Source organism: Fusarium oxysporum, chromosome 8 (genome assembly GCF_000149955.1).
Source record: "Fusarium oxysporum f. sp. lycopersici 4287 chromosome 8, whole genome shotgun sequence".
NCBI classification, from domain to species: domain Eukaryota; kingdom Fungi; phylum Ascomycota; class Sordariomycetes; order Hypocreales; family Nectriaceae; genus Fusarium; species Fusarium oxysporum.
This window is the reverse complement of record NC_030993.1, coordinates 3,430,025-3,454,793: the sequence shown is the minus strand read 5'-3', so window position 1 is coordinate 3,454,793 and position 24,769 is coordinate 3,430,025. Positions and strand designations below refer to the sequence as shown.

At 49.0% G+C, this 24,769-nt stretch overlaps 9 protein-coding genes across 12 annotated transcripts; 5 read left to right on the top strand and 4 right to left on the bottom strand.

The window, feature by feature from the left end:
* Positions 1 to 3,423: 3,423 nt before the first annotated feature.
* On the bottom strand, positions 3,424 to 3,546 carry FOXG_22109 (uncharacterized protein; the record flags this gene model as incomplete). The annotated part of the gene is made up of 1 exon (XM_018402507.1): positions 3,424 to 3,546. One exon carries the CDS (start codon positions 3,544 to 3,546, stop codon positions 3,424 to 3,426), a length of 123 nt encoding a protein of 40 aa, XP_018256042.1.
* Positions 3,547 to 4,045: 499 nt separating this feature from the next.
* On the bottom strand, positions 4,046 to 4,732 carry FOXG_15666 (uncharacterized protein; the record flags this gene model as incomplete). Its single annotated transcript, XM_018395768.1, has 1 exon — positions 4,046 to 4,732. The coding sequence occupies one exon, from the start codon at positions 4,730 to 4,732 to the stop codon at positions 4,046 to 4,048; it is 687 nt and encodes a 228-aa protein (XP_018256041.1).
* A 346-nt stretch (positions 4,733 to 5,078) lies between these two features.
* On the top strand, positions 5,079 to 8,861 carry FOXG_22108 (uncharacterized protein). 3 transcript variants are annotated; one of them, XM_018402506.1, is made up of 3 exons: positions 5,079 to 7,427; positions 7,487 to 8,116; positions 8,443 to 8,789. In XM_018402506.1, exon 2 carries the CDS (start codon positions 7,750 to 7,752, stop codon positions 8,062 to 8,064), a length of 315 nt encoding a protein of 104 aa, XP_018256040.1. In that variant the 5' UTR covers positions 5,079 to 7,427; positions 7,487 to 7,749; the 3' UTR covers positions 8,065 to 8,116; positions 8,443 to 8,789. The 3 variants fall into 3 exon arrangements, with proteins under 3 accessions (XP_018256040.1, XP_018256039.1, XP_018256038.1); XM_018402505.1 differs by having other exon boundaries at positions 5,079 to 8,116; positions 8,443 to 8,861; XM_018402504.1 differs by having other exon boundaries at positions 7,487 to 8,792.
* A 4,698-nt stretch (positions 8,862 to 13,559) lies between these two features.
* On the top strand, positions 13,560 to 14,197 carry FOXG_22107 (uncharacterized protein; the record flags this gene model as incomplete). The annotated part of the gene is made up of 2 exons (XM_018402503.1): positions 13,560 to 13,804; positions 14,041 to 14,197. The coding sequence occupies 2 exons, from the start codon at positions 13,560 to 13,562 to the stop codon at positions 14,195 to 14,197; spliced, it is 402 nt and encodes a 133-aa protein (XP_018256037.1).
* Positions 14,198 to 14,306: 109 nt separating this feature from the next.
* On the top strand, positions 14,307 to 14,675 carry FOXG_15665 (uncharacterized protein; the record flags this gene model as incomplete). The annotated part of the gene is made up of 1 exon (XM_018395767.1): positions 14,307 to 14,675. The coding sequence occupies one exon, from the start codon at positions 14,307 to 14,309 to the stop codon at positions 14,673 to 14,675; it is 369 nt and encodes a 122-aa protein (XP_018256036.1).
* A 97-nt stretch (positions 14,676 to 14,772) lies between these two features.
* FOXG_15664 (uncharacterized protein) lies at positions 14,773 to 17,078 on the bottom strand. 2 transcript variants are annotated; one of them, XM_018395765.1, is made up of 4 exons: positions 16,385 to 17,078; positions 16,298 to 16,337; positions 16,156 to 16,251; positions 14,773 to 16,108 (listed from the first exon to the last, which is right to left on the bottom strand). In XM_018395765.1, exons 1-4 carry the CDS (start codon positions 16,533 to 16,535, stop codon positions 15,337 to 15,339), a joined length of 1,059 nt encoding a protein of 352 aa, XP_018256034.1. In that variant the 5' UTR covers positions 16,536 to 17,078; the 3' UTR covers positions 14,773 to 15,336. The 2 variants fall into 2 exon arrangements, with proteins under 2 accessions (XP_018256034.1, XP_018256035.1); XM_018395766.1 differs by having other exon boundaries at positions 16,298 to 17,078.
* Positions 17,079 to 17,675: 597 nt separating this feature from the next.
* Positions 17,676 to 20,698, top strand: FOXG_15663 (uncharacterized protein). Its single transcript, XM_018395764.1, has 3 exons — positions 17,676 to 18,063; positions 18,118 to 19,603; positions 19,651 to 20,698. The coding sequence occupies exons 1-3, from the start codon at positions 18,016 to 18,018 to the stop codon at positions 20,427 to 20,429; spliced, it is 2,313 nt and encodes a 770-aa protein (XP_018256033.1). The 5' UTR covers positions 17,676 to 18,015; the 3' UTR covers positions 20,430 to 20,698.
* FOXG_15662 (uncharacterized protein) lies at positions 20,681 to 22,006 on the bottom strand. Its single transcript, XM_018395763.1, has 3 exons — positions 21,630 to 22,006; positions 21,245 to 21,573; positions 20,681 to 21,187 (listed from the first exon to the last, which is right to left on the bottom strand). The coding sequence occupies exons 1-3, from the start codon at positions 21,766 to 21,768 to the stop codon at positions 20,954 to 20,956; spliced, it is 702 nt and encodes a 233-aa protein (XP_018256032.1). The 5' UTR covers positions 21,769 to 22,006; the 3' UTR covers positions 20,681 to 20,953.
* Positions 22,007 to 22,540: 534 nt separating this feature from the next.
* Positions 22,541 to 24,141, top strand: FOXG_15661 (uncharacterized protein). The gene is made up of 3 exons (XM_018395762.1): positions 22,541 to 23,357; positions 23,407 to 23,644; positions 23,712 to 24,141. The coding sequence occupies exons 1-3, from the start codon at positions 22,997 to 22,999 to the stop codon at positions 23,968 to 23,970; spliced, it is 858 nt and encodes a 285-aa protein (XP_018256031.1). The 5' UTR covers positions 22,541 to 22,996; the 3' UTR covers positions 23,971 to 24,141.
* The last annotated feature ends 628 nt before the right edge of the window (positions 24,142 to 24,769 follow it).

Sequence of the window (24,769 nt, the reverse complement as noted above, 5' to 3'; positions counted from 1 at the left end):
AGGCCGTACAAGTTTGAACTAGCGTTGTAGAACCTCGAAGACTGTATTTGAGAAAAGCCTTTCTAGTCAAAAGACCTTTGGCTGGTATCACTTTCTACGAAAATGGCAAAAGACTCATCTCGGTTGATCTCACTCCGTATATCTTAGTGACATGCGGCAACCACCACAACAAGACATTACCGTGGATTAACTTGACTTCGGTGAGCATCACCATATTCAGTTGAGATCCTTCAACTATGTATCGCTCATTTAATCTCATTATATTCATTATTGTGGCAGCTGGCCCTCGGGGGTAATAAAACTTCTGAGGTTAAAACAGAGTGTCAAAATCAACTGGTCTAAAGGCCTACTAAGATACATTAAACTTAACTAAGTATTTCCGTCCCTTAGGATAAAGGTCCTAAGTTTTCTTGCCTCCCCTAGGCTGGACTGCTCTGTCATTCAGCCTGACAGACGCGCCGATGAGCTTGGCCTGCGAACCTGTAACCCGGCGATATTACCAGCAATAACGTCGTTCTGGTACAAATAGAAACAGATAATAAATTTTCAGAACGGAAAGACTGATATTCTGGTATTAAACTTTATATTTTCTGCGATCTGCTGTTTTGTGTTTTTTGCATTGAACAGCTTCGTCGCGAGCACGGTAGATGATTGCAGATGCTCGACTGTAGCTCAGCGATATTGACAAACACAACGTCTTTATGAAACTAAAAAGCACAGGTACCGGGCAATTGCTACCTTTAGATTGATGTGCCGGTACTAATGCGTGTTGTTTCTAGGATACATCGCCCTGCGATAACGTCCTCCAGGTCAAGCTATTATCGACTGCTGACTTGTAGCTCGACGATAATGACGTCTCTAATGCCTTTCTGATTCGAACAAAGATCTTTTCTGGAACAGTAGACTCTACTAGTTGAGTTCGTACTCTTGTTTTCTACATTTTCTGCCATTTGTGATTTGGCGATATTTCCGTCTGACCAAGGAACTGACAACTGTCGCCAATTCTTCACTAGTAACTCAACAATTATGGCCGCAAAAGCGTCTTTATGCTTCAAATCAATCTGTTTCTGGGAATTATGGACCCCAAGTGTTGAAATAGTATTGTTATATCTTATTATTTCTCTGATTTGTAGCTTTGCGACAGGTCCTTTGGGTCTTGAGCATGGACAGCAGACTACCCGCTTGTAACTCGGCGATACTGGCAGCCACAGGACTCATATGGCTAAAGCAGAGGAAGCCACCGAGGCGGAATACTTAAAAAAGAGAGAGAATCGTATTATTTCCTACGATTCTGCTGGTTTGTGACTTTGCGACATGTCCTTCTGTTGGCTTGGGTAATCAACGGCAGAGCGGACAACAGGGTAGGCAGTCACAGAATGTGTATTTGCAACTCGACGAAATCGAAAGCAATAATACGTATATAGATCTGATAACAGTATTTACCGAAACTTGAGACTCGAGGCAATCGGTGGGTACCGTTTTGCCTTGATATTTCGGCGATTTGTGATTTTGTGATAATGGCCTTTTGTGTCTTGGACGGACGCAGCAGCTGCAGGCTGGAATGTAACTCGACGATAACTCCCTCAACAAGCTATTTCTGACCTTCAAAATACAGGCGCTGGGAGTCAAATCCTTAAAGACTGAGATGATTATAGTAGACTTTACATTATCAAAGCATGGCGGCTTTGCGACGGTACCCTTGTGGCTAGGTACGATGTGCTGCGTCGCGATTGAGCGGACCCGACATTTCATGCCTTCGCCCAGTCGTATACGCAAAATGCAGCTCTGCGGCAATGTCGGTGCACAGTCGCGATTGAACAACCCGACAACTTCAATTCGGCACCGACTGTTACCGGCAACAACCTATATCAATCACTCTTCGATAACTTCTCTTTATTTGACGATTTAGCCAGGCTGTGTCCGCGATGCGCAATGCTCTCATGTCCTGACACCAACAGCAGTGTCGCACTCAACCAAACAGACAACACTTCCGGACTGCTATTCTGGACGAGCCATCGGCAAAAGTCTACGTCAAACAGGCGTGGTTTAAAACTTCAAGGCATATGTTTCTCGCTCAGCGTGAGAAGATGCCATGTCTTTGTAACGAGTGGCGTGAGCGAACGTCGTGCCTCAGCAATGACTAACAACCGAGCAACAGAATGAGCGCCAATATTAGTATTCAGCTATTATGTTGGTATTGAATCTTTACTTTCCATTACCTCTCCTACTCATTCCTAGCTCAATCTTCCTGTCGCTACCAACGCCTCTTAGTTGGGTCTCTAACCTGGTCTGTCCCAAGGGGAGGTAAGAAGACTTAGACCTCTATTGTAAGTAGCACAAAGACTTAGGTAAGTTCAGTATACCTTAGTGTAGATTGAATAGATCTAAGGTTAGTTTTCTTTTTTTTTTTTTTTTAGTTTTTGGCACCTTTGTTCAAAGCCAGAGGTTTTCATGCTCCCTATAGCGTCAGACACCGTTTTTCCCTACCCTCGATGTAGCGCGGCCAATGCAAAGAGACAAAAGGCCAGTGCAAGCTGAGAGCAGAAACCCAGAATTGTGCTTTGGGAGCAAACGTCTTGAAAGAGTCTTAGGGAGCCTGCAAAGCAATTTGTTCCCATCGTCGTCATGCAGAGCGGCAATTCTCAAGAGTAAGGGCGCCAACTCTCAAATCCTGCGTGGGCACTGGCGCTCACACTACGTGTCAGAAGCATGATACTCCATGTTTTGCCCAGCTTATGCACTTTGATCCGATGGAGCTCTGAGCTGAAAGTATTGGTACCCTGGTAGTTGACAGAAGCAAAGCTCCGCCCTCGAGATGGTTCCGCCTTGGCATGTCCATTTAACGTAAACGAGTAATAGGCGCTTTGATTTCATTGCTCATAGACCTTTCTTCTCATTATTCTTCTCACTATTTAGATTATTGTAATATAATACTATTGATCGACTGAGACTGGCTTAATATAAAAGCAAGTGCATGCATTGTCCTTCGGTGCGGGTTAGTCCACTTCCATTTGATACATTCGAAGCAATTCACTCTGAATGAATCTCAATGCAACTTCAAACGGTATGGACATATTTTAGTCGAGATATTTCAGTATAATAGCCTCGAAACTAACGTATCTACTATCGGGATTGATCACAATTTTCCAGTGACAGTCCCAACTTGACTCTCAGCTCCTTGGCCCTTTATCATGACAACTCTTAACTCAGTCAACTTCGGTTTAGCAGGTAATACCTCTCATACCTGAGCCATTCAAGTATATTAGACTTACAACTTACATACCTGCAGTCAGTATCTCCCTCGCCCGTCATTGACTCCATCATAGCTTCACCCCAGCCCTCATCATGACTACTACCATCTCCGCTCCAACACTCTCAGTTCCCAACCCAACACGCTTCTTGACCATCCCATAACATACCACCTCATTCTACCTCATCCCTCTCAACAATATCCACCGCTACTCTTCTCACCATCGTCACCCGTTTCCAATCCTCATCAGACACCAAACCATCTGAGCCACCGACCCATAGTGGTCTGATGCCCATCACACCACGTCGGTTTCTCGCTCTCCATCTACCGATGCCACGCCTGATATGCACGTGTTCATCTCACATGCACCCTGTCCCTTGTTAAGTCCCTGCATAGACCCACGAGGCCAGTAAGCGAAGATGAGGCTCAAACACGTGTGAAGTGTTGACTAACTTGCACCATCGTGAGTCCAAGTTAAGCAGAGGCGGAAGTCGCAAAGTAGGCAAAGTGTCACTGAGAGAATGAGATTGAAGAGGACATTAGATATATTGGAGATTGTTTATACTATCCAGGAACCATTCCTGTATTTTATGTAGAAGCCCATATGATGACAGAATGTCCGCTCAATGCGCCAAAATAACACAATGCCGTCCCAACCTATCTCTTGAACGCCAGAAGTAAACGCCTGTTATCATGATTCATCACACAAGCTCGAAGCATTGCGTTTCTAGTTGTGCCGATCCAAATAATAATATCGCAACACAGTAAAAGCACACAAATTTATCTCTTCTCTTTCTATGCCCAGACTCCTGCTGGGGGTCCCTGATCTCGCGACATGACGATCATCTCGAATCCCTCAACGCGATTCCGTAGCTGACTGTTCTCCCGGGCGAGGCTCTTGTTCTTCTTCTCGAGATGCGCGATGTACTCGGTCGCTTTGCTGAGGATGGTGGCCTTATTGAGCTTGTGTGCTGGTGCGAGTCCACCGAGATCCTCGTCGGCGTCCTCGTCCATGTTCTCGGTGCAGGGCTGCTCGAGACGGTGGACCATGACGCGGAGAGCGGGGACGGAGTCGCGAAGGGCGGCGATCTTGTCGTTGAGGTTGGTGCGGTATCGCTTCTCGATCATGTTATGGGCTGTCTTCTTGGGAGGAGAGCAGTGGCGACGCGTCGCGGGTGGAGGAGAGGTAGATGAGCGGGAGGAAGAGCTTCCGGAGCCGGAGGACTTGCGCTTGCGGGAGGGATATCGACCGTTGGCATCCTTGGAGTTGATGCTGCTGAGGGAGGAGGACATCTGAGATGGGTTGGAGGCAGAGTGCATCATGTTGGACTGAAGATGAGGAGGTTGAGAGGAGATGGAGGGGATGGGAGTTTGGAAGAGAGGCTGAGTGTCGATGTCATTCAGACCTACTCTGCCGAAGGGGACGGCATCGGGGATGGTGCCGGAGAGGTCGTGTGGGTTGATGGCGGGGCTGAGCTCCATGCTGTTCCTTGATGGGATGGTGGAGAGGTTGATGCCTTCAAAGGGCTCTTGCTTGGGGAGGGCGTCGAGATCAGGTGATAGCGTAGCCTTGTCGTCCCAGTTGACCCAATCGTTTGAGACGGGGAGCTGATATGGGTTGTTGAAGACGGGCGAGAGTGGTGAGTCGGGAGAATGGGCCGAATCACCGCTGAAGTCTGCAGGGTCGTAGAAGGATGTAGGAACAAGGTGCTGAAGATGTCAATGTTAGACGTGATCAAGACAATGAGCTTGTATGAGATGGTAGAGTAGAGAGTAAATGGTGTGAGTTGTGGTGAGAGGGTCTTGATATAGAGATGAGATTGATAGATGGGACTTGTAGATGTTGACCGTTGAGTAACTCGAATTGGGCAGAGTGGGCTGAGATGAGGCGAGGTGAGGTGAGGGGGGGATGAGGGAGGGGAAACATGTGCCATATAAACAATGCAAATGCCCCAGACGTCAAAAAAACCACACGACAAGGGTTCTTTGGGCCAGGGTTTATGTAAGGTTCGTTGTGCTGTAAGGGTAAAAAGGACCGACAAAACATACCTGTTTGTTCTGGGGATGATCAAAGTAGTCGAATGATATGTCGGGCCATTGTGAGGTTTGCAGAGTCGATGGTTGACTGATGGTGGTGCTTGAAAGGCTGAGGTGGTGATATTGTATCTTTATGCTCGGGGCGTGTGGATATGTTTAAGGGGGTGCCAGATGGTGAGACGAGATACTGCTGTAGATGGAGAGGTCGTGGTGTGCAGGTGGTGAGAGGACTGTGATGTTATTCAGATATCGATGCTGTGCTTCCAGAAACCGAAAATGGTCAGACGGGGCAAGCGATATATAGACAACCTAGAACAAAATAAAATAAATAAGAGGAGCGCTGTTCAAGTTGCTAGCAAGAGCGACAGCGCCCGACGAGTCTGTTCCGCGTCATACGACCCGTAGGTCGAGCGGCGGGGGCTGCCGAGCTTGGCGGGGGGTAGCACTAAGGATGCTGCCAGGGGGTGGTAGCTAAGCTAAGGATAACTGAGCCGGGAAGGGGGACAAACGGGCACGGAAGACAGCACATGGGCCATGGGATGGGATTCAGAGGATGGGCAAGTTGATTGACCACTTTTGATACCATCATGGGTCGTTTTTTTCATTTCTCTCTCGCTCGTTTTTCGGGGGTCCTCGCACTCCGTCTTCCGTCTGAAGCTCACTCTCTCACCAGGGATTGTTCACCTCGGCGACCCCCTGTAATTGGGAATGGGATTCTCACAAGTACATCTCTCATCGAGATCTCAATAGCCCTGTTTTATTCTGAGTCCAAGTCAAACGCTCAAGCTCAGCGGCTACTGACAGATGCTGCACGCACGCACGCACATGCGCAAACGAATTGTTATTCCCAGCGGCTGAACTGCTCCCCGGTCCGTTTTTGATCGACGGTGTCGGCGCGCTCTAGAATTCAATGGTTGTCACCAAAGTCAACGAGTGCCCTGTGCGAGGATGCAAGCGAGGCTGTTGAAGATTTCCGCTGTGCCAATTACCTGCATTTTCTCTACCCACGTATTGACATTTATGTTGACACGTCGTGGTATACCCAACTACCGAATTAAAAATGCTTCTGGGTTTAATGCAATTGAGAAGCTGTCAGAAATTCCTTACCCGATGCGCCTCGGAATTTCCAGAAGGTCCAGAACAGCACTGATCCCTGTTCAGAGCTGTCAGACTGTCCGTGCCGCCCAATCATGACTCGCGAGTCAATCATTTCTGGCTCGCCGTTTGCAAAAGAAGCTGCCCGTTGATCCCGTAGCGAAATGTCAAAGCTGTCTCTAACCGACGTTGTTATCATCATTCAAGACATTGTCGTCTGAGGCGTTGGGTTTGTGCCGAGACACGCATTTTTTTTTTATTCCAACGGTGAATGTAACACATCAATTGATATGCGGGCTAACACTCAGGCACTGCGCTACGCGGCCATTTCTTAAGCATATCCATCAAAAGGATTCAATAATTCGTGAGACGTATCCACCATCAGCCTCAGCCCAGTAAAACTCAAGGCTAGAATTAAAAATAAAAATAAAACAGCACTAAACGTTTCCCGTCTCTTTCTTTCTTCAGAAGCAAATCCGCATTCACCGAAGCGAACAAAACTCGCTCCTCGCCTATCGATCCAGACGCCCCCCTCGTCCAAAGAGCTCCCCCGGCACTGTTCCGCGCAGCGTGGCGAGGTCAATCGCCGTTGGACATTTCGTGGGTTAAAAGAAAAAAAAAAAAACATCCCGAGGCCTAGGTCAACCAAACGTTCTAAATGTTTTTGGCGAACACCGAAGATGGAGTCGTTGTGAGACAATTGTCGGGAAATAATTGTAACATGCAGATTTAAAACATGCTGATATGATCAATTGATGGTCGAGACCGGTCGGGTGTCAGGGATTGTGCTATCGTCGCGTAGATGAAGCGGATACATTTAAAAGCTAAATGCATCCAGGAACGAGAATTGGATGCAAAATGTGAGGGTATACAGACAGACACATGTTTTCGTTCCCACTCTGTTTGAATGCCGTGCATGCAACCTAAAACCCCCATGTCGACGTCTGTTCTCAATCAACCTCCATCTTATCTCTGCTGTCTATACCCGCGATCTCAATTCATCCACCAAGCAATCTTGACTCTCTCCCGAAACTTCACCTTGCCCGTATGTTGATCCGTATAATTACCTCAATGAATCTCTGAATATACACAAAATCGTCACAGCTCCTCGGATCAATTACGTCGCAATGGGTCGATGATTCACCACTAAAGCAGCCTCCCGTCCGCTGTCCCGGGAACAAAGCAAGTTCAAACGCTGCACATCATTAAAACCCCCCCCCCCATCGTTGAGATTTCACCCGTGGTGGTGGAATAACCGGGATTGCGATGAAAAGTGGCCTGATTTTGCTAACAGCCCATTTTGGACTGACCTGCCCACCCAACGCGTGAGCGGAGGGGGCCGGAACGGAGGGCACGTGTTAGGCTAGATGTACTCCCCTACTAAGTTTTCGGTGCGAGGGGACCTGGGCTGCATCGCGGGAAATAATCGTCGAAACGTGCCTCTCGTCGTCCGTTTGATGGTGTGTTTTACGGTATCACGAGAACGGTGTTTCGGGAATCGCCATTTAAACGCGGGCCTCGTCGTACCTTTTTTATTATCGGCGCGTTCTGAGATTCACCGGGTCTTCACCGTAGAGTTACAGAAGCGGGAGAGGAACACCAAGAGGGGTGAGGAGAGCTTGCGGCGTCTTTTGCGGCATCTCGCGGCGCGGCTAGTGGCATCTTTAGAGAGGGAGGGCTGAAACACGGTGACGTTGAAGGTATTTGGGCAGCAGGGACTTGTCATCACGATGGGTAAGTGACGGGCAATTGCAGATGTTCATTCTGATATGATCCTCTTCACTATCGTATTTCGTTCTCGTTTTTCTTGTTTTTTTTTATTTTTTATATCTTGGTGAAGGATCGACATGACGTTGAAGTGTCAATCCCTTGATCATCCCCACAGAAATTGGGATGCCATCAATCAGCCCTGTCCTAGCGTGTCAAGCTATCAATCAGCCTTCGGATCCGCACTTTTCATGAGGCATAGCATCTTGACTCAATCTCATTCCTTTGCCCGTGCTTTTCTAAATCAGCCACAAATTTTAATTCACGGGCTCGCGCAGCTGAATCAGTCACAGTTACATTGAGTTTAGAGGGAGGAATTCCGTGTTGGTTCTGGCTTTTTTTGGTTTTTGTTTTTTGTGACATGGCGCGGCGTAAAACGTCCCTGCAGCGGGCCGCGTCGGCTAACCATTTCCATAAACCAGTGTGTGTCAATGGAATGCTACCCTCTCTCTCTCTCTCTCTCCGCGCAAATTGACTCTCACTGCAAAATACATGACATTGTCACGGCAAAGGCTCTCTTTTCTTTTTACGGTAGTTGCTTCACAAGCTCTGACATTTCATCTCAACCCGTCCCTCTCATCTACGTAGTATCTGGTCTTTGTCGTTTGACTGGAGCAATCTAAAGTCAATCTCCTCTGTCACATTTCTTGGTTCGATTACGGCAGCGTCCGGTGTCTGTGCTTCGTTGATCGCAACACGATCATCTCGACTCTTTCCATTTCCTCATCTAGTCCTTGTCATTTCCCCTCAATCGTTCGAGGGGGAGGTGATGTCACCCAAGCCTTTTTCTTCCTTGTACGACCTGAAGCTATTTCGTCTCTTCCCAAGACTCAATTGAAGCTGGGTACACACAATGGAACCCTGCATAAGCTCATGCTTCAGTTGGTGCTCGCTCGGCCGGGCGGGGGAAGCTCTGTCCTCTTCTCTCTCGTCTCGTCTCCACATGAGCTAAGCTACCCAAGCTTTGATCCCCAATTCACGAGGGTGTCGTTTTCGTTTTTTGTCAAACGTTGTTCCGCTGTGGCGTTCATGTGCTGTAACTCAAGACATTCCTTCTCCTTTTTCTTGTGTGTCTCTAATTGAGTGAATGCTACGCTGAGACAAAAATGTTGGTGTTGGCGTTGGCCGTTTGTCTTGAGGCCTCTGCCACTTTAGCTTCCCCCTCAATTCGTGTTCGACCCCGGATGGTAGATGTGACACCAACAGCGAGAAAACATGATGTCTCATAAATTCGTGCACGAACAAACGAACGAACACTTCCCCATGTAATTTAATCAGCCACCCTATTCCTTTTTTCGTTTGCGACAAAAGGTCTTTTCTGATCACATCCTCTTTCGTTGCCATCTTTTCCTTGCTTTACGTGCATCGACATCATACGCCAATGCATCCTTCACTGCGTAACGCAGTTTAATCCCCCCCCCCTCTTCATTTAGCCAAGACAACACTGCAGGATCTCCCTCTCTCTGTTGTTTGCCGAATCTCACCTCGCCCTGTAACATCCCGCTCCGCCCACTGATCAACACTCTTCCTTTCTGCTCTGGGCTATACGGTGCCTTCAGCTCGCCAATCTAGCAATGAGTTGAGATCCACTTGATTCGTAGCCAAGATTCAGAGAGGAGAACTTATCCTGGTCGTAGCCCGTTCCAGACGCAAACGTCAAAGATGCCTAAGCCATGTGTAAGAAATTTTTGCTGTGCGGTCTTGACACCGTGGACCGGACAACTCGGAGCCGCGATTTTTAATCTTTGGATCTGGGACACACCGGTGAAGTTAATTGGCACGAGGCATAATCTCATTGAACAATTGTGAGATTGATATGAGTTTGATCCACTGTCTAACGCATCCGGTGACATTAAGGTCGAGTTGAAGATCTTGGCGCTTTTTCCACATGGCATCGCGCGCTAATTTTTTGACAGAGTGGAGGTGGCTGGCTATTATTATCCCGTGCATGCGCGAAACTCGTGCTCTTGCTGGTTGAGAACTGCGATGCCGGAAGAGGCGGGGGGGTTTGATGCGGTGGTTCTTTTTTAGCGGTCTCAGGTTGAAGGAATTGAGATCTACTATGTAAGCGGAAGTGCTGCTGTACTTCGTGTTGGTCGTTAGTCGTTGGTGATTGAGCTTGAGGTCCGGCTCCGTGTCGGCCGACGAGGGGGTCGAGACGCCGTGATGTCGGATCGTGAGTCAGGAATTGAGATTTGATGAGAGGCAGTGAAACAGAAATTGAATCTCAATTAATCATCTTTTCACTTTCGGCGGATTTGACGCCGCGTGGATGAGTTGGAGTGAGATGAAGTGAGGCGAGCATCTGAGGGCTGGTTCAATTGCGACCACGTTGCTCGTCGTTCAACACCAGGACATTATCGCAGAGCCGCATATCGCGGATGCAGCCGAGCAAAGTCGAGCGTTCAAGAGAAATAATTAAAAGCTAAGAGGTCTAAGTTCTTCATCATCATTTGTCTAGCATAGCAGTTGACATCGTGTAATGAAGTGTCAGTGATGCGCGCGACAGCGTTGTCGTGACTGGACACGCAGGAAGACACTGTCGCAGAAACACATATCGCAATTACAACCCAGGTTAGCTTAGGCCTCGAGAGATTCAATTGAGATTCATTCATTTGAGCTTTGACGATGTTTTGTCCATGATGCCAGTCAATGTCATGAAATGGGATGCTGGCGAGTTGGTTCAATCGCGACAAGACACGAGGACATTGTCGTAGAGCCGCACGTCGCGGATGCGACCAAGTAAGAAGCTTGAGAGAGCTAAGTGAGTATAACTTCACGTGGGCCCATGAAGATGGTTGATCCGAATTGGCAGTCATTGTCGTGAAATGCAGCGTTGCCAACTGCGACAGCACGAGTCGCTCGCTGCTTGATGTCCATAGGAAGGAAGATAGAGAGATAAACTATACATAAACCAATTTATAGTGCCAAGTAGAAGGGGTTATGACTTTCTGGAGAGAGGCTTGGCGATCGGAATGTCCTGTTGTGATGTTGCGGCTCATCGTCTCGCTGCGTGTTTGTCAATTGACCATGGAAGCATCACCCGCGACGAACAAATGGGCTCAATTGACTTCGCTTCTGTGATAGCCTGTGTCGCTCAGTCTACTATATGGTGACTAGTATAACTCTAGCAATATTTATTGTTCTGTTGCCATGAGTTGCCGCCTTCTCCCAATCGAGGTCCGTGACAACATTCTCGACGAGACTGGCCAAGACGGCCGTCATCGCGCTGAACGGGCACAAACAGGAACATAATGAGATAAACTACTCACTTACTTACTATGGAATCAGTTTGGATGTGCGAAGACTCACTATAATGAGTTCTTTCAATTGCACATCTTCTTGTGATGTCGTTGTGTACACAATCGTCAATCGACCATCGAAGCAGCATGTCTTCCCATGACGAACAAAAGCTCTACTAACCCAGATTTAGTAATATTATGTATCTCATGGCTTAATAGAGTATGTCTGAGGGATCGTGACTCATCTATATTGTTATTCTACCCTTTCCGCGCTGAGTTCCACGATCCATTCTCAGTGACGTTATGGAACTGGCCGAAGACTGCCATTACCGCGCCCAACGACCCCAACATCAAATCAATTGAGATTAAATGCTCATTTAATGATTAGGGGATCAATTTTATGTATGTTAAAACTCATTGAAGTGAGTACAGTCCATTGGGCACCATGTTTTGTTGTCGTCGCTTGTCGTTCTGTACGCAATCCTTAATCGTGACCAGCAAGGCACCATATCGAATAATAGCGAATAAAGGCTCTATTGCTTGACTGCTACAATTTAGAGTATCGCTCGACCGATTGGAGTATGTGTCGAGGTAATACAGATCATATCAATTGTTCTGTTGCCAGGAATTGCTATGTTCATCTCGCTGATGTCGCGAGACTGATCAAGACTCTCAGTCACCGTGTCTCATGGCTCCAACATCAAATATGTTGAGATTAACTTCCCTTCCACCGATTAATGGATGCCTCTTATGTGTATTAGTGTTCACTGAATTCAGAGTAGTCAATTGAAACGTCTGTTGTGGTGTCTCGGCTCGTCGTCAGGTGCGCAATCGTCTGTTGTCGACCATCACCGTCGAGACACATTGCTTATACGAACGACAGCTTATTAACTTAGTTTTTTTACTAGCCTGTATCACCTTGGTCATTATAGCATCTGTAGTGAAGCTGAACTCGTCCTAAATGTTCTGTGGTAGCAAGCTGAGGTCCGCGACAACATTCTCACTGATGCTGCGAGATTGGTCAACACTGCCGTCCCAAACATCAAATATAATGAGATCAACTGTCACGTACTCATTTGAGGGCTCTTTTTAGTATCTCTACGGCTAACTAAGTGAAATCAGCCCAATTGGGGCGCTTATTGTGGTGTCCTCGCTCGCCGTTCTGCTGCATAATCGTCAATCGCCAGCCTTCATCGTCTAGACACCATATCACGCATGATAAACGAAAGCTCTTTTGACTTGGTACTCACCATATCCTATATCTCCCGCTCCATTAGGTCTTGTCTAAAGAACTGCGACTCATCTCCGATGTTCTGTTGCAGCAAGCTGAGGTCCGCCGTAAGACTCTCCCTGATACTGTGAGAGTCCAAGACTGCCATCCTCGACATCAAAGATATGGAGACAAACTGTTCGGCGTACAATCTCAGGATCTCTTTTATATCTATTGAGGCTCGCTAGAGTGAATCGGTCTTAAGAAATGCCTTGTTGTGATGTCGCTGCTCTCGTTCCGCTGGTCAGTCGCCAATCATCACCATCGAGCCACTCCATTGCTGGCGGCCAACGAATGCTCTTTAGACCTGAATTTCGCAATATCCTATATCACTCGGCTTACTAGAGTATGTCCAAGCATGCGCGATTTGTTTCCATTGTTCTGTTGCGAGAAAACTGAGGTCATGGAACAGCCGCCCTAGCGCAGCGATGTTCAATTGAACAGCCCTCAACCACCATTGTCATCAAAAGCTCATCTAACATTCTCTCGGAGGTTCCAATTGGTTTTCTGACTCTTGTTGCACTAATAATAGAGCTCTCTAGCCTGCCAATTCCTCTGCGGCGGTTGCCACTGCTCACACACAAGCCGCTCGGATCAGCGAACTGATCGGGAACAATGGCCAAGGACGCTGATTCACTCTCAATACCTGCAATAAATACACAACACTTGCCATTCAATTACTATGCAATCGCTACTTTCTCTCGTCAACTCTATTCCGCCTCCTGGGCTTCTGTTTGTGCCCCGAGCATACTGCGACGAGTGCCTTGATTGCCAAACCAGCACCACCATCAACATCAACAACTTCCAGTAACTCGGTAACAAGACACCATCGCAATCATGATTACTCTCGCCTCTCCCTCCGAAGCCAGCCGCAAGGCCACCAAGCAAGCCTCCCGTGATGTCCAGCCTCAAAAACACCCTCTGGCCAATCTTCTCCAAGACCCCCAAGCAGCATGTCAAGGAGCAGATGCCCAAGTACCAACTCTGTAGCAACCCCAGCATCACTATTACAGATGCAGAGACCGGTGAAGAGTGGGATTTCGTTGATCATGATGAACTCGATGGTGATCTCGCGAACAGCGACGACAATCGCACTTCGAGCGAGGAGCTCGAGATGAATGCGCGCGAACAGGAGGATCTCCTGTATTCACGACGGTGGATGAATTAGGCTGCCAGCTTGGCGACTGTGCTGCCACTGCGATTTCCAGTTGCGCAGGTGTATGGACTGGTAGGGACAGAGAGATATGCTGGCTGTTCGACGAAACTCGCCAGTGCCAGTAGAACAAGAGATCTCGCGACGAAGCAGCCATCGCCTCGAGATTGAGCGTATATATTCTCGATGTCTCTGGCCAAATCCAACTCTCATTTCTTTCCTTCAGTCATCCTCGACCTCACTTCCACCCGGACTCCTTGAGATCAGCAACCATCAACACCAACCTACCAACACCAACTACACACCCAACTTTGGACGCCTTATACGACAACCTTCTACGCTATCCCCAGGACTCCCCGGCTACAGATATCACCAAACACTAACCTGCACATCTCAACTTGGACGCAACAGCCTTCTTCACTGTCCTAGGACTCTTCGGCCACGACAACACCAAACACACCAACACACCAACACACCGACTCAACCGCCATCATGGGAATGCAGATGCCATCTGACCCATCCTTCAAGTGGCCCGCGGAGTGCACAAAGCCCAGCATGTTCTCCATGCTGGTCAAGAAGGTGACCACTCTGATCAAGGGCCCCTCCGACGAAGAAAAGGACCGTGACCTGAAGGAGAGCACAGTCATCCACCCTGAGGACGCCACCGAGCCTTGGGAACTCATCCCCACCATCAAGGACGACCCATGGACTGTCGTTGTGAAGTCGCGCAGCATGCTCGGAGAGTTCAAAGACGGCAACGGAGACCGCCAGTCGCACTATGAACGTACTTACCAGCACGAATACTTACCAGCACGAATTCGACCGTCAGGTCGTGGTGGCCGACCGCCTTGCTCTGCGTGAGGCCAAGATGCGTACCGCGAAGTAGATGTGTCCCTCGTAAGCTGCAGAAGTTAAAGTTGTACACAATTTGTGAATGAGCTTTTTCTCTTGGTGAGGTCTTTTGGGCAATGCTAAGTATGCGCCCCCTGAATTGGGATCTTGGTCGTAGAATAGAGACTGACTAACTGTGGCTAGGTAGACTGGATGAACTTTCTATAGATAGAGAGTAGATAGCCTACTTGGACGATAGGACTAAAGTGAGGTGAAATGATGGCATTGAGATTGACTGGACGGGCTGGATAGCTAGTCGGCTGATAGTACACTATTGTATTAAAGCGTCTGTAGATAGGTATTTAATCTGTTGCCCTCATCATCGGCCTCTGAGGCCATCTCCACTAAACTGTGTCGTGTCTAACATAGAAAACTTCTCAATCTCCCTTCAAAATGCGTATATCAACTGTCAACAAGCTCCCCATTAAACAGCTAATCACCAGTGATGGTTGAACAGGTAGCCAAGAGGACTGCCTGTTCGGTGTGAGTGCTCGCTGCTCTCAGTTCTGAATGAGCGTCCAAGACTCGCGCGACTGGCCATGTCACGCTTACTACCCTTTGTAGTGGACGAGAACTCGGACTTAGCATCAGCCTCCGAATTGTCCGTGGATGTAGAGATCAGTCTGCGTTCCTATTCTGCAACTTTCTCTCCGCCTCCGCGCCAGAGCCCGTAGAAGCCCTCACAATTCTTCCAAAGCTTGATGGTACCATCCTCCGATCCTGTGGCATACATCTTGCCATCAGGCGAGAATGCAATTGACCAGATAGGTCCGTGATGTCCTTTGTGTACATCGAGTTCCTTTCCATCGTCGTATCGGATAACCTTGGCCCACGTGCCGGGCTCCTCACCGACAACTAGCTTGCGACCCTTGAGGTCGAGCGCAACACTAGCGATAGTGTAGCTCAGAGGAAAGCGCTTGAGCTCGTCCATAGCATTGCGACCACCCCAAAAGTACGCCGTCTTTCCAGCAGCAACAGCGAGAACTGGCAATCCGCCGCCAATGTCGGTAGGGGAAGCATACTGGGAATCCAGTGACACCATCTCGCAAGACTTGATGTCTCCATCAAGAACTTCGTGTCGGATACAGGCCCGGCTAGGCAGGTCGAGCCATCGGATTGTCTTGTCGGATGCGGTCACAACGATGTTAGGGTCCTGGGTCCAGCAAATGAACTTGATCGAACCAGTATGAACACCTTCGCCGATCTCGAAGCCAGCGGAGGCGGGGATTGTAGCAGGGGACCCAGTAGAAGACAGCTCCGAGAGATCAAAGATGCGCAGCTTCTTCTCGAAACCACCGGTCGCGATAAGATCCGAGTTGTCGGGAGGGTAGGCAATGGCACGGACAATGTGATCGTGTTGCAGCGTATAGAGCAACTCGCCGGAGTAGGTGTCCCAAATTTTGCTATGCAAATGTCAGCGGAGCTGGGTTTTGTGACGGAGAATACTCACGCTGTGAAATCGGCCGATGCAGTCGCTGCGCTGCAAGTATCAGGGCTCAGTCTAGCTTGCCAAACAGCACCCTTGTGACCGATAAAAGTGCCAATCCTATGCAAGTCAGAGGAGCTACTAGATCCAGTTGACAGTGACCTACCAGTCGCCGGTCATACCGTTTCGAAGCATAGGGTTGCCATCTATATCATGTCAATATGCGCTCTGTTGAGACAAGACATTGACGCACCTTTGCAGGCCGAGATCAGAAAGAAGCTGTCGGTCTTCTTCTCAATTTCCTTCTCATTTTCCTTCTCAAAGGCAGAGAAGGCGATATGAGGAACAGGTCGAGAATGACCGTGGCAGGTCAGAGGATGGTATTGTCGAGGTTCGGAAGCCATTGCGACAGAATAGAGAAGCGAAGACGAGCGGGGAATCGGTTCGTTGATGGGAATCTAGCCAATTGCGGCCAGCTGTAGTATTCGATGTCGGTCTAGAGAGTAGCGAGATACCCGATATTAATCGAGGATGTCAAAATTGGAAAATGAGAGAGGCCGTAACAGTCGTATGCGTCGTTAAGAGTGATTTAAATCGTGACTCGTGGCAGAGCTTGTCGCGTGTCGTCGCAGAAGTGTGGAGCGTCTTTCTCGAGCAAATGACAATGACGAGCCCAAAACTTGAAGGAAAGAGATGGAGAATCGGAACGTTAAGGTCGTGATTGTATCAGGTCGTGTCGTGAGGTCAAGAAGCGTGAATATTGCCCCCAAAGCGAACCCCCTTGAGAAGAGAAAGGAGAGAAGAGAGAGAGGAAAGGAGGGCGGTGATGAATTTGCCAAATATTTGCGAAGACGGGGAGGACGAAACAGGTTGGACAGGGAAGGAAACGGCGGCGCGCATTCAAAATGACAGGGTCACGCTTGCCCGACTTGAGCAGCGGGGTTACACGACGGGGTCCTTCTTTCCGGTGGGCACCGCCACAAAGCGGGGTACACTTGGGGGCTACAATATCTTGACTCGACTTAAGAGACAAAGATATTGATGATACAGGACAAGGAATTATTTGTGAGACAGATAAAGAGGTGTTTTACGGTGTCTAATTGTGTAAGGCCTCTTTTGGTTCAGCGTACAGCGTTGAGAAAAGGTCCGGAATCCCACGCAAGATATATACTGCACTCTCCTGAGTCTTCTCAACAGCTATTTCTGCCCAACTCTTACTAAAGCAGTATCACCATGAAGGTAGAACAATGACTTATGATATATGCAGTATTCTAATTTTAGCCTACCCAAGGTATGCTTAAATGAGAAGCAATAATGCCCGCCCGAGGGAACAATAAAACTTCAGACTGTGGAGGAGATTGCCAAAATAAACCCATCAAAGAGAGTTAAGAGACCCCTGGGTTTAGGCCAATTTACCTAAATCCTGCCTAAATCTTTTTTTTTTTTTCGTCCAGAATTAAAGTCTGGAGTTTTATTGCCTCCCCTTGGCCCGGATCGTTCACGACATCTAAGCCCGAGCGATATGCCCGGCCAAGTGGAGGTGGCTGGTGCTTAGTGACGCATTGTGGCTTAAGCTGGACGGGACAGATCCGACGGGAAGGGGCAATCAATCGATCAGCTTCCATTACTGACCAACGAACAACTCTACGATTTGTCACGTTTCTCCAGTTCCTTTGATGACTTTTTGACGATACAACCTCTTCCATATTCCTGTGATTCAGATTTTTTGTCGTTGGCGTTACCCTTGTTTGGAGAGATAGCAAGCCGTTCTCTTTCTTGACCCAGTTGCATCATCGTCCAGTCATTCATCAAGCTCCCCCCTCCACTGCATTCAGCAGTGTCACGTCCTCTCATCATACGTCCACCAAACCAACCTCCAGAAAAATGACCGACTTCAAGCTGTCGGCGCAATTGGTCGGGCACGAATCCGATGTAGGCATTATTAGGCGATGTTCTCTGCATCTCGAAACACTAACGGATCGATAGGTTCGAGCCGCAACCTTCCCCTCTCCCGATACCGTCTTAACCGCCTCCCGCGATTGCAGCGTCCGCATATGGCGCCGCACCCAAGCATCTCCCCCGAACTTCGACGCAACCCTGGTCAGCCGTGGCTCCGAATACGTCAACTCGATCTCCTTCTTTCCTCCGTCCAGTGAGCACCCAGACGGCTATGTTGTCTCTGGTGGCAAGGATACCATCATCGAAGTCAAGTCCCCCAAAGCTTCCAGCTCCGATAACGCCGAACGTCTCTTGATCGGTCATTCTCACAACGTTTGCACGCTCGACGTCTCACCCGACGGCAAATACTTGGTATCAGGCGGCTGGGATGGTCAGGCGCGGGTATGGAGCCCTGAGAAATGGGAAACAGAGCTCTCGTTGAGCGGCCACGAAAGCATGGCGGTCTGGAGCGTTGTTGCATTTGATGAGCACACAGTAGTGACTGGTTGCGCTGACAAGAGCATTCGTATCTTTGACCTGCGGCAGTCTACTGCTGGTGAGGTGTCGCCAAGCTCTACCATCTACACACCTGATGTTGTCCGCGCTCTCTGTCGTGTACCCAACGGTCATCCCAGTGGTGCAGACATTGCGAGCGCAAGCAACGACGGAACAATCCGCCTGTGGAAGCTGAATGGCCAACAAGTCGCCGAGCTGCATGGACACGAAAGCTTTGTCTACAGTTTGGCCAGTCTCCCGACAGGTGAGCTGGTTAGTTCGGGAGAGGATCGTACCGTCAGGATATGGAAGGGTACCGAGTGTGTACAGACAATCACACATCCCGCCATTTCGGTATGGACAGTCGCTGCGAACCCCGAGACCGGCGACATCGTTACGGGTGCCAGCGATAGTATTGCCCGCGTCTTTACACGAAGCCCCGACCGTACTGCCGATGAAGCGACACTCAAGGAGTTTGAAGAGTCTGTCAAGGCGTCATCGATCCCTCAGCAACAGGTCGGGGGTGTCAACAAGGAGAAGCTTCCTGGTCCGGAGTTCCTTACCAGCAAGGCGGGTACCAAGGAGGGGCAGGTTCAGATGATCAAGGAGGATAATGGCAATGTCACTGCTCATACGTGGTCAGTGAGCCAACAGCAATGGGTCAATGTTGGTACAGTCGTTGATGCTGTCGCCAGCACTGGTAAGAAGGTTGAGTATCAAGGAAAGATGTATGACTACGTCTTTGATGTCGATATTGAGGATGGCAAGCCTCCTCTGAAGCTCCCTTACAACCTCTCTGAGAACCCTTACGAGCGAGCCACCAAGTTCTTGGGCGACAATGAGCTACCGCTCTCGTATCTTGACAATGTGGCCAACTTCATCACCGAAAATACCAAGGGAGCTACTCTTGGTCAAACTTCAGAGGCCAGCGGGCCTGATCCTCTTGGTACCGAGTCACGATACCGACCTGGTGAGAACACCCAGCCCAAGGTGCTCCCCCAGAAGGACTATCTCAGCATTACAGCAGCCAAATACGAAGGTAAGAGGTCTGTACCTCTGCTTTTGCTCAATTACTGACAACACCAGCAATCTTCAACAAAATCTTGACCGTCAACAAGAACATGATCTCATCGGGCCGCAAAGATGCCGCTTTGAACCCATCCGATGAATCTGTGCTGTCGGAACTGCGCGCCGCGCTTGAGTCTAACAAACCCGTTCCCCAAACAGCCCTGCCTCTTCTCGTCCGCATCCTTACACAATGGCCCTACTCTGACCGTCTCGCCGGTCTTGATCTCCTTCGTTGTGTCGCGAAGTACCCTCTCGTCGCTCAATTCTCTGACCCTACCGTTGGCTCCCTTCTCGACCTTGCTTTCGCGTCCTCTCTACCCCAGGGCGAAACTCCCAACGAGAACGCTGCCATGATGGGTCTACGTACCCTCGCCAACATCTTCTCCACCGCGAATGGCCGCTCGATTGTTAGTGCTCAATCGGACGAGGCCATTTCGTTCCTGGAGCGTATCGTTGGTGTGTCCTCGGAACCCATCGGGCCGTTCAATCGCAACGTCCTCATCGCTGCTACAACCGCAGCAATCAACCTCTCAGTGCTCGTCCATCGCGAGCGCCTCCTCACACCCGATCAGCGTCGCCGTCTCGCTATCCTTCTCGGCACGATCCTCTCCCGTGATGGTCAAACAGACTCAGAGGTTCTATACCGCGCCCTAGTAGCGCTCGGCACATTGCTCTCCGCATCAAAGGCGGAGGCGGCTAATCTCGGTATCAAGGGGTGGATCCAGAGTGCTGTTGGACGAAGCTCTGAGGAGCGTGTCAAGTCTGTCGCGGCCGAGTGCGCTAAGGTCGCTCCGTGAATGTGATATGATGGTGACGGGTATGCAGGCAGATACAGCGCCAAGACGGGTTCTGCTTGACGTGGAACGGCGGATGTACGGATTTAGAAGAGAAACACATAGAATTAGTGGTAGACGAATGCGATAGATTGATACGCAATGGCTTTGTGGTGATTGTGATGTCTGTGGCGTTGTGAGAGGCGTCTGTCAATTGATCTCAACCGTGAGCCATCGTCTCATTTCATCTCACTTCAAAACTCTAGCATCTCATTCTCACGACAATTTATCACATCAATAGCGTGGTTCATGAACTTGAATAGTCGTAGATTCTCATCCTACGCGGTGTCTCAAATGAATGAAGCAGATAAAGCTCCTCCAACAACACACCACGTGCGGTATCTCAGTCCCCTCAGGACAGCCGCAACATTATAAAAATAAATGAAGGGATATAAACAATAAAACCCAGGGATATACCAAAGTTCCCCGCCCGTAAAAACGCCAGTCATTATGCTTTATACAATTTTCTTTCATATCGGTCTCGTCAATCACGCAAACAGGGCATATGCACCCGCTGCCACGAGCGGTAGCCAGCCTGCCATGTTCAGCTGGCGCAGGGTTTGTGTCGCGCCGGATTCGCTAACGTAGGCGTCGGAGCCCGATTGCTTGGTCGTGATGGTGTAGATCTCTGCGAAGCCGATGTCGGTGGAGTTGAAGCAGTTTGTCTCGTTAACTTCGGCGATTCTCTTGTCTCCTGGCTCTGCGAAGATGATGTCGACGCACTGCACATGTTAGCCAACCTTTCCTTCAATGCAAATTTCGGGGGATGGAGGACGTACAGAGTACAGAGCTGCACCGTGAACGGCGAGTTCTACAACTTGGATTGTAGCCTTGTCGCCTGCCTTTACGGTGGTGTTCTTGGGCAGAGGCACCTGAGGGAGACAGATGGTTCCGGGGAAGGGATTGTTGGTGGGACCGAGGATCTGGAACATGGGGACGACAGGCTGTGTCATGTTCGCTGGGCCGCCGTCAGGACCGTCGTCGCCAAAGCCCATGTTCACGTAGGCGAAGGCTGTCTCGTGGCCGCGGAACCAGCCGGGCTGGAATGCGACAGCGCCGCCTCTTGTGGGCCAGTATGTTCTGTTTGTCGTGACATTGTGACCGCCGCCTGATGATGTTAATTGGTGTCGCTGAGGAGAGGTGAGAGAGTAGAGGGGGACGTACATGGGTAGATCCATTGCATGCCGTAGGGAAATGTTGCGTTGGTTATGAGGTTGTTTCCTCGCCAGCCGGGATAGGTAATCACGCTGTGTGCTGACACGATTGTCGCGAGGAGGACCGAGATGAATGCTGACGTCCTCATGATTGCGGTTTGTGTGGTTTATCTCGTAGTATTGGGTGATACTCTCTAGCAAACAGACAAAGAACAAGAACAAGGCTCAGCCTCGAACATTTAAAAATTTCACAAACCAACGACTATGATAAAACAAGAGCTTCTTCGGAGAAAAAGGAAGATGAAGAGGAGGCCGCGAGTTCTGGTCTTAAGGCACTGCGCTGGGTGGCCATCTTTGCAGCCGCCCAGCTCAACATTGGATGTGATGGCCCAGTAAGAGGCCGTTGACGATGCATCTTGGAGGGTGTGACCCCTGCTGCAGAACGGGAACACACGGCCAATGGGATCAGTGGGATGAGTGATTTACAGGGCTACAGGGCGTTTCTGGGCTGTGACTGGAGATGCTTTAAGCGCTGGCGCTAGACTTATCTTAGAGGTGAGCCAATGAGATATTGGAGTCGATGGGGTAGAGGGGCGGGGGTTGGTGATGGGATATGCCGGTTAATGAAGACTGCAAAAAGGGACGGTGGAGACTGGAGAGGTCGACTCACTTCATGGAAAGATCGGATCAGGAGAGCCGATGAACGATTCGTAGCCGCGGTTTGATCTGATGATGGCTTTGGTGATAGTTTGAGGCTCGGGGCTTGGGTGCCGCGTAGACGCCAAGATGGTCACATCCATCACCAGAGACACACAAGCTAGACAAGCACAGACGCAGACACTACCGTAAGCTGATGCTCTTATCAGTACGGCTTGTGATTGGCTGTCCCTTTGTGCTCTGTGCTATCGTTGCATTTTCGGTGAGAGAGAGGGTTTAACTTGTGCTTGTTGGACCATGGGTTCTTCAATCATGCGCCTTACGGATGTCTTCAATTTGTGACATGGCAAGCCACAGCATGACGATAATAACAAATATTTCACAGAACGAGCAATCATGTCGTCGCTGGGCTATATAATTTGGGCAGAGACAGACCAGTCGGAGTTTTATTCTCCATCGTTTTTAAACATTGAACTCAAAACGCCACTAAGATCCTAAAACTCACCTTGTCTTCACCGACGCTCACCGAGCCCTGTGGAGTATCGAAATCTCAATCTTCACGACAATCTTCACTGAGAGACTCACTATAAGTGAACATCTCACCATTATTCCCCAACTTTTACACGATCGTATCAATTGATTCATCATCTCACTTCATTTTCTGCCAATTTTGTTTTATGCACATTGGCTTTGGCTTCACGTTCAATATTTAGCTTCACAATGTCTTCATCACAGGATTCTTCAGACTGGACGAGAGTCGTGCGCAAGGGACGCAAGAACAGACGAAACAATACCGAATCTCACTCATCGAGACACGCGAAGCCTCAGACGGAAGGTCTTAGGAGTCCGGAGGATTTGGAGAAGGATTATAGGCAGCATCGCAAGAGATGGGAGGAGGAAGCGTACTCTTGTCCTCGTCTTCGTGAACTTGTCACGGCGAAGGCGTCGCATTTGACAGAGATTGATAAGGCGGTTCATTTGGGTGTTGGGACATTTGATCCGAATGACGGGCTTAATCTTGATGGCAAGAGATCAACGTTTGCGCAACTTGCGGCTTTTGAGATCATGGTTGAAGAACTGGGTACGTCTACTCTCATCAAATTGTACATGAACGGGACTGACCTGAGCAGAGAAAATTACGAGTGGAAAGGTTGAGACATTCTTCCAAGACCCAGCCTTCAACGCCTCCGACAAAAGGTTTCTCGAGAATATCGGCCATACCGTTCTTGATGATCCGAAGGGTACACAGATGGTCGATGAGAAGACGCTCTTCTTTGGCGTTCATCTCTACAGACCTGTGTACAACGATGCGCTAAAGGGTGAACTTCCTGCGCTGTTTGTTGGGACTGGCTGGGAAGATTGGGGAGAGTAAGTTATGCCCTGAAGTTGATATTGCGCTCGGTGAGGGTGATGGGTTGGTGCTAATTGGGAACAGTATCTTTGCAGACGAGCATATCGAGAACGTGGAGAGAATGCACAAGGCATACGAACGCTGTGACTTTCCACAGGAGAGACTGGATTGTGCGTTTTCGACGACGAGTATATATTGGAAACCTAAAAGTGAGGAGGAGGGTGAAGCCAAAGGGAAGGGGATTGTGATTGAGGAGGTTGAGATTGAGAATGGAGAGGAGAAGAAGGAGAGTGATGAGGAAGAGGAATTGGTGAAGAAGCTTGAGGCTACCACTTTTAATTAATCGTTGTTAGTAATTGTTAAATGACGAGTGTTCATTTGAGTCTGCCGATGGTCTGCATCTTGGGCTTCAGTTGCTGGTGGCTGCGAAGACTGTGCGCTGCACTCACTGATGGGCTTCTCCTCTCATGCTCAATTCCTTTAGACATGCTCTCCTTGGGTAATTCAATGTCACGCTTTGATGTCCAATGTTTCCAGTCTCTTTGATCTTCCCTCGGCCTCTTGTCATGCATGATCTTCGCCTTCTCTTCTAACCTCATCCAATATCGAGTCAATCCCAACAGCCATCTCTGTAGCGGGCATTCACTCTTCAATTCTGTTGTCGCAGTCCTTTTCTTCTGGACTTTTAAGGCTCTTCTTTATCTTTCCGTTCCTCTACTTCATCTATTTCGGCTCAATCGTTCATCCTCACTTCACGACCCTCACCCTCTCTTCTAACCTCTTCCAACATCATCAACTTCTGGCAAACATTTTCATAACTTGTCCTCGCCATTCAATTCTGTAGTCGCGATCCTTTGCTTCTGGACTTTGAAGGCTCTTCTTTGCCATTTCAGTTCTCTTCTTCATCTACTCCAACTCAAACCTTCTTCCTCACCAAGGCCATCATCCTCAAGATCAACATCTCCAACTTGACCACTACCAACATCGTCGCGCACCTTCACTTCGAAGACCTTGAGCTTTCCAGTAAGTCCATCCAGTTCCTCTCTTTGTCAAGTTCATCTCACTTTATCACATATCTTCAATTCACTGCCAAAAGTCCTCTAACATCCTCCTCATCTATCCTCATCTATCCTCATCTCCAC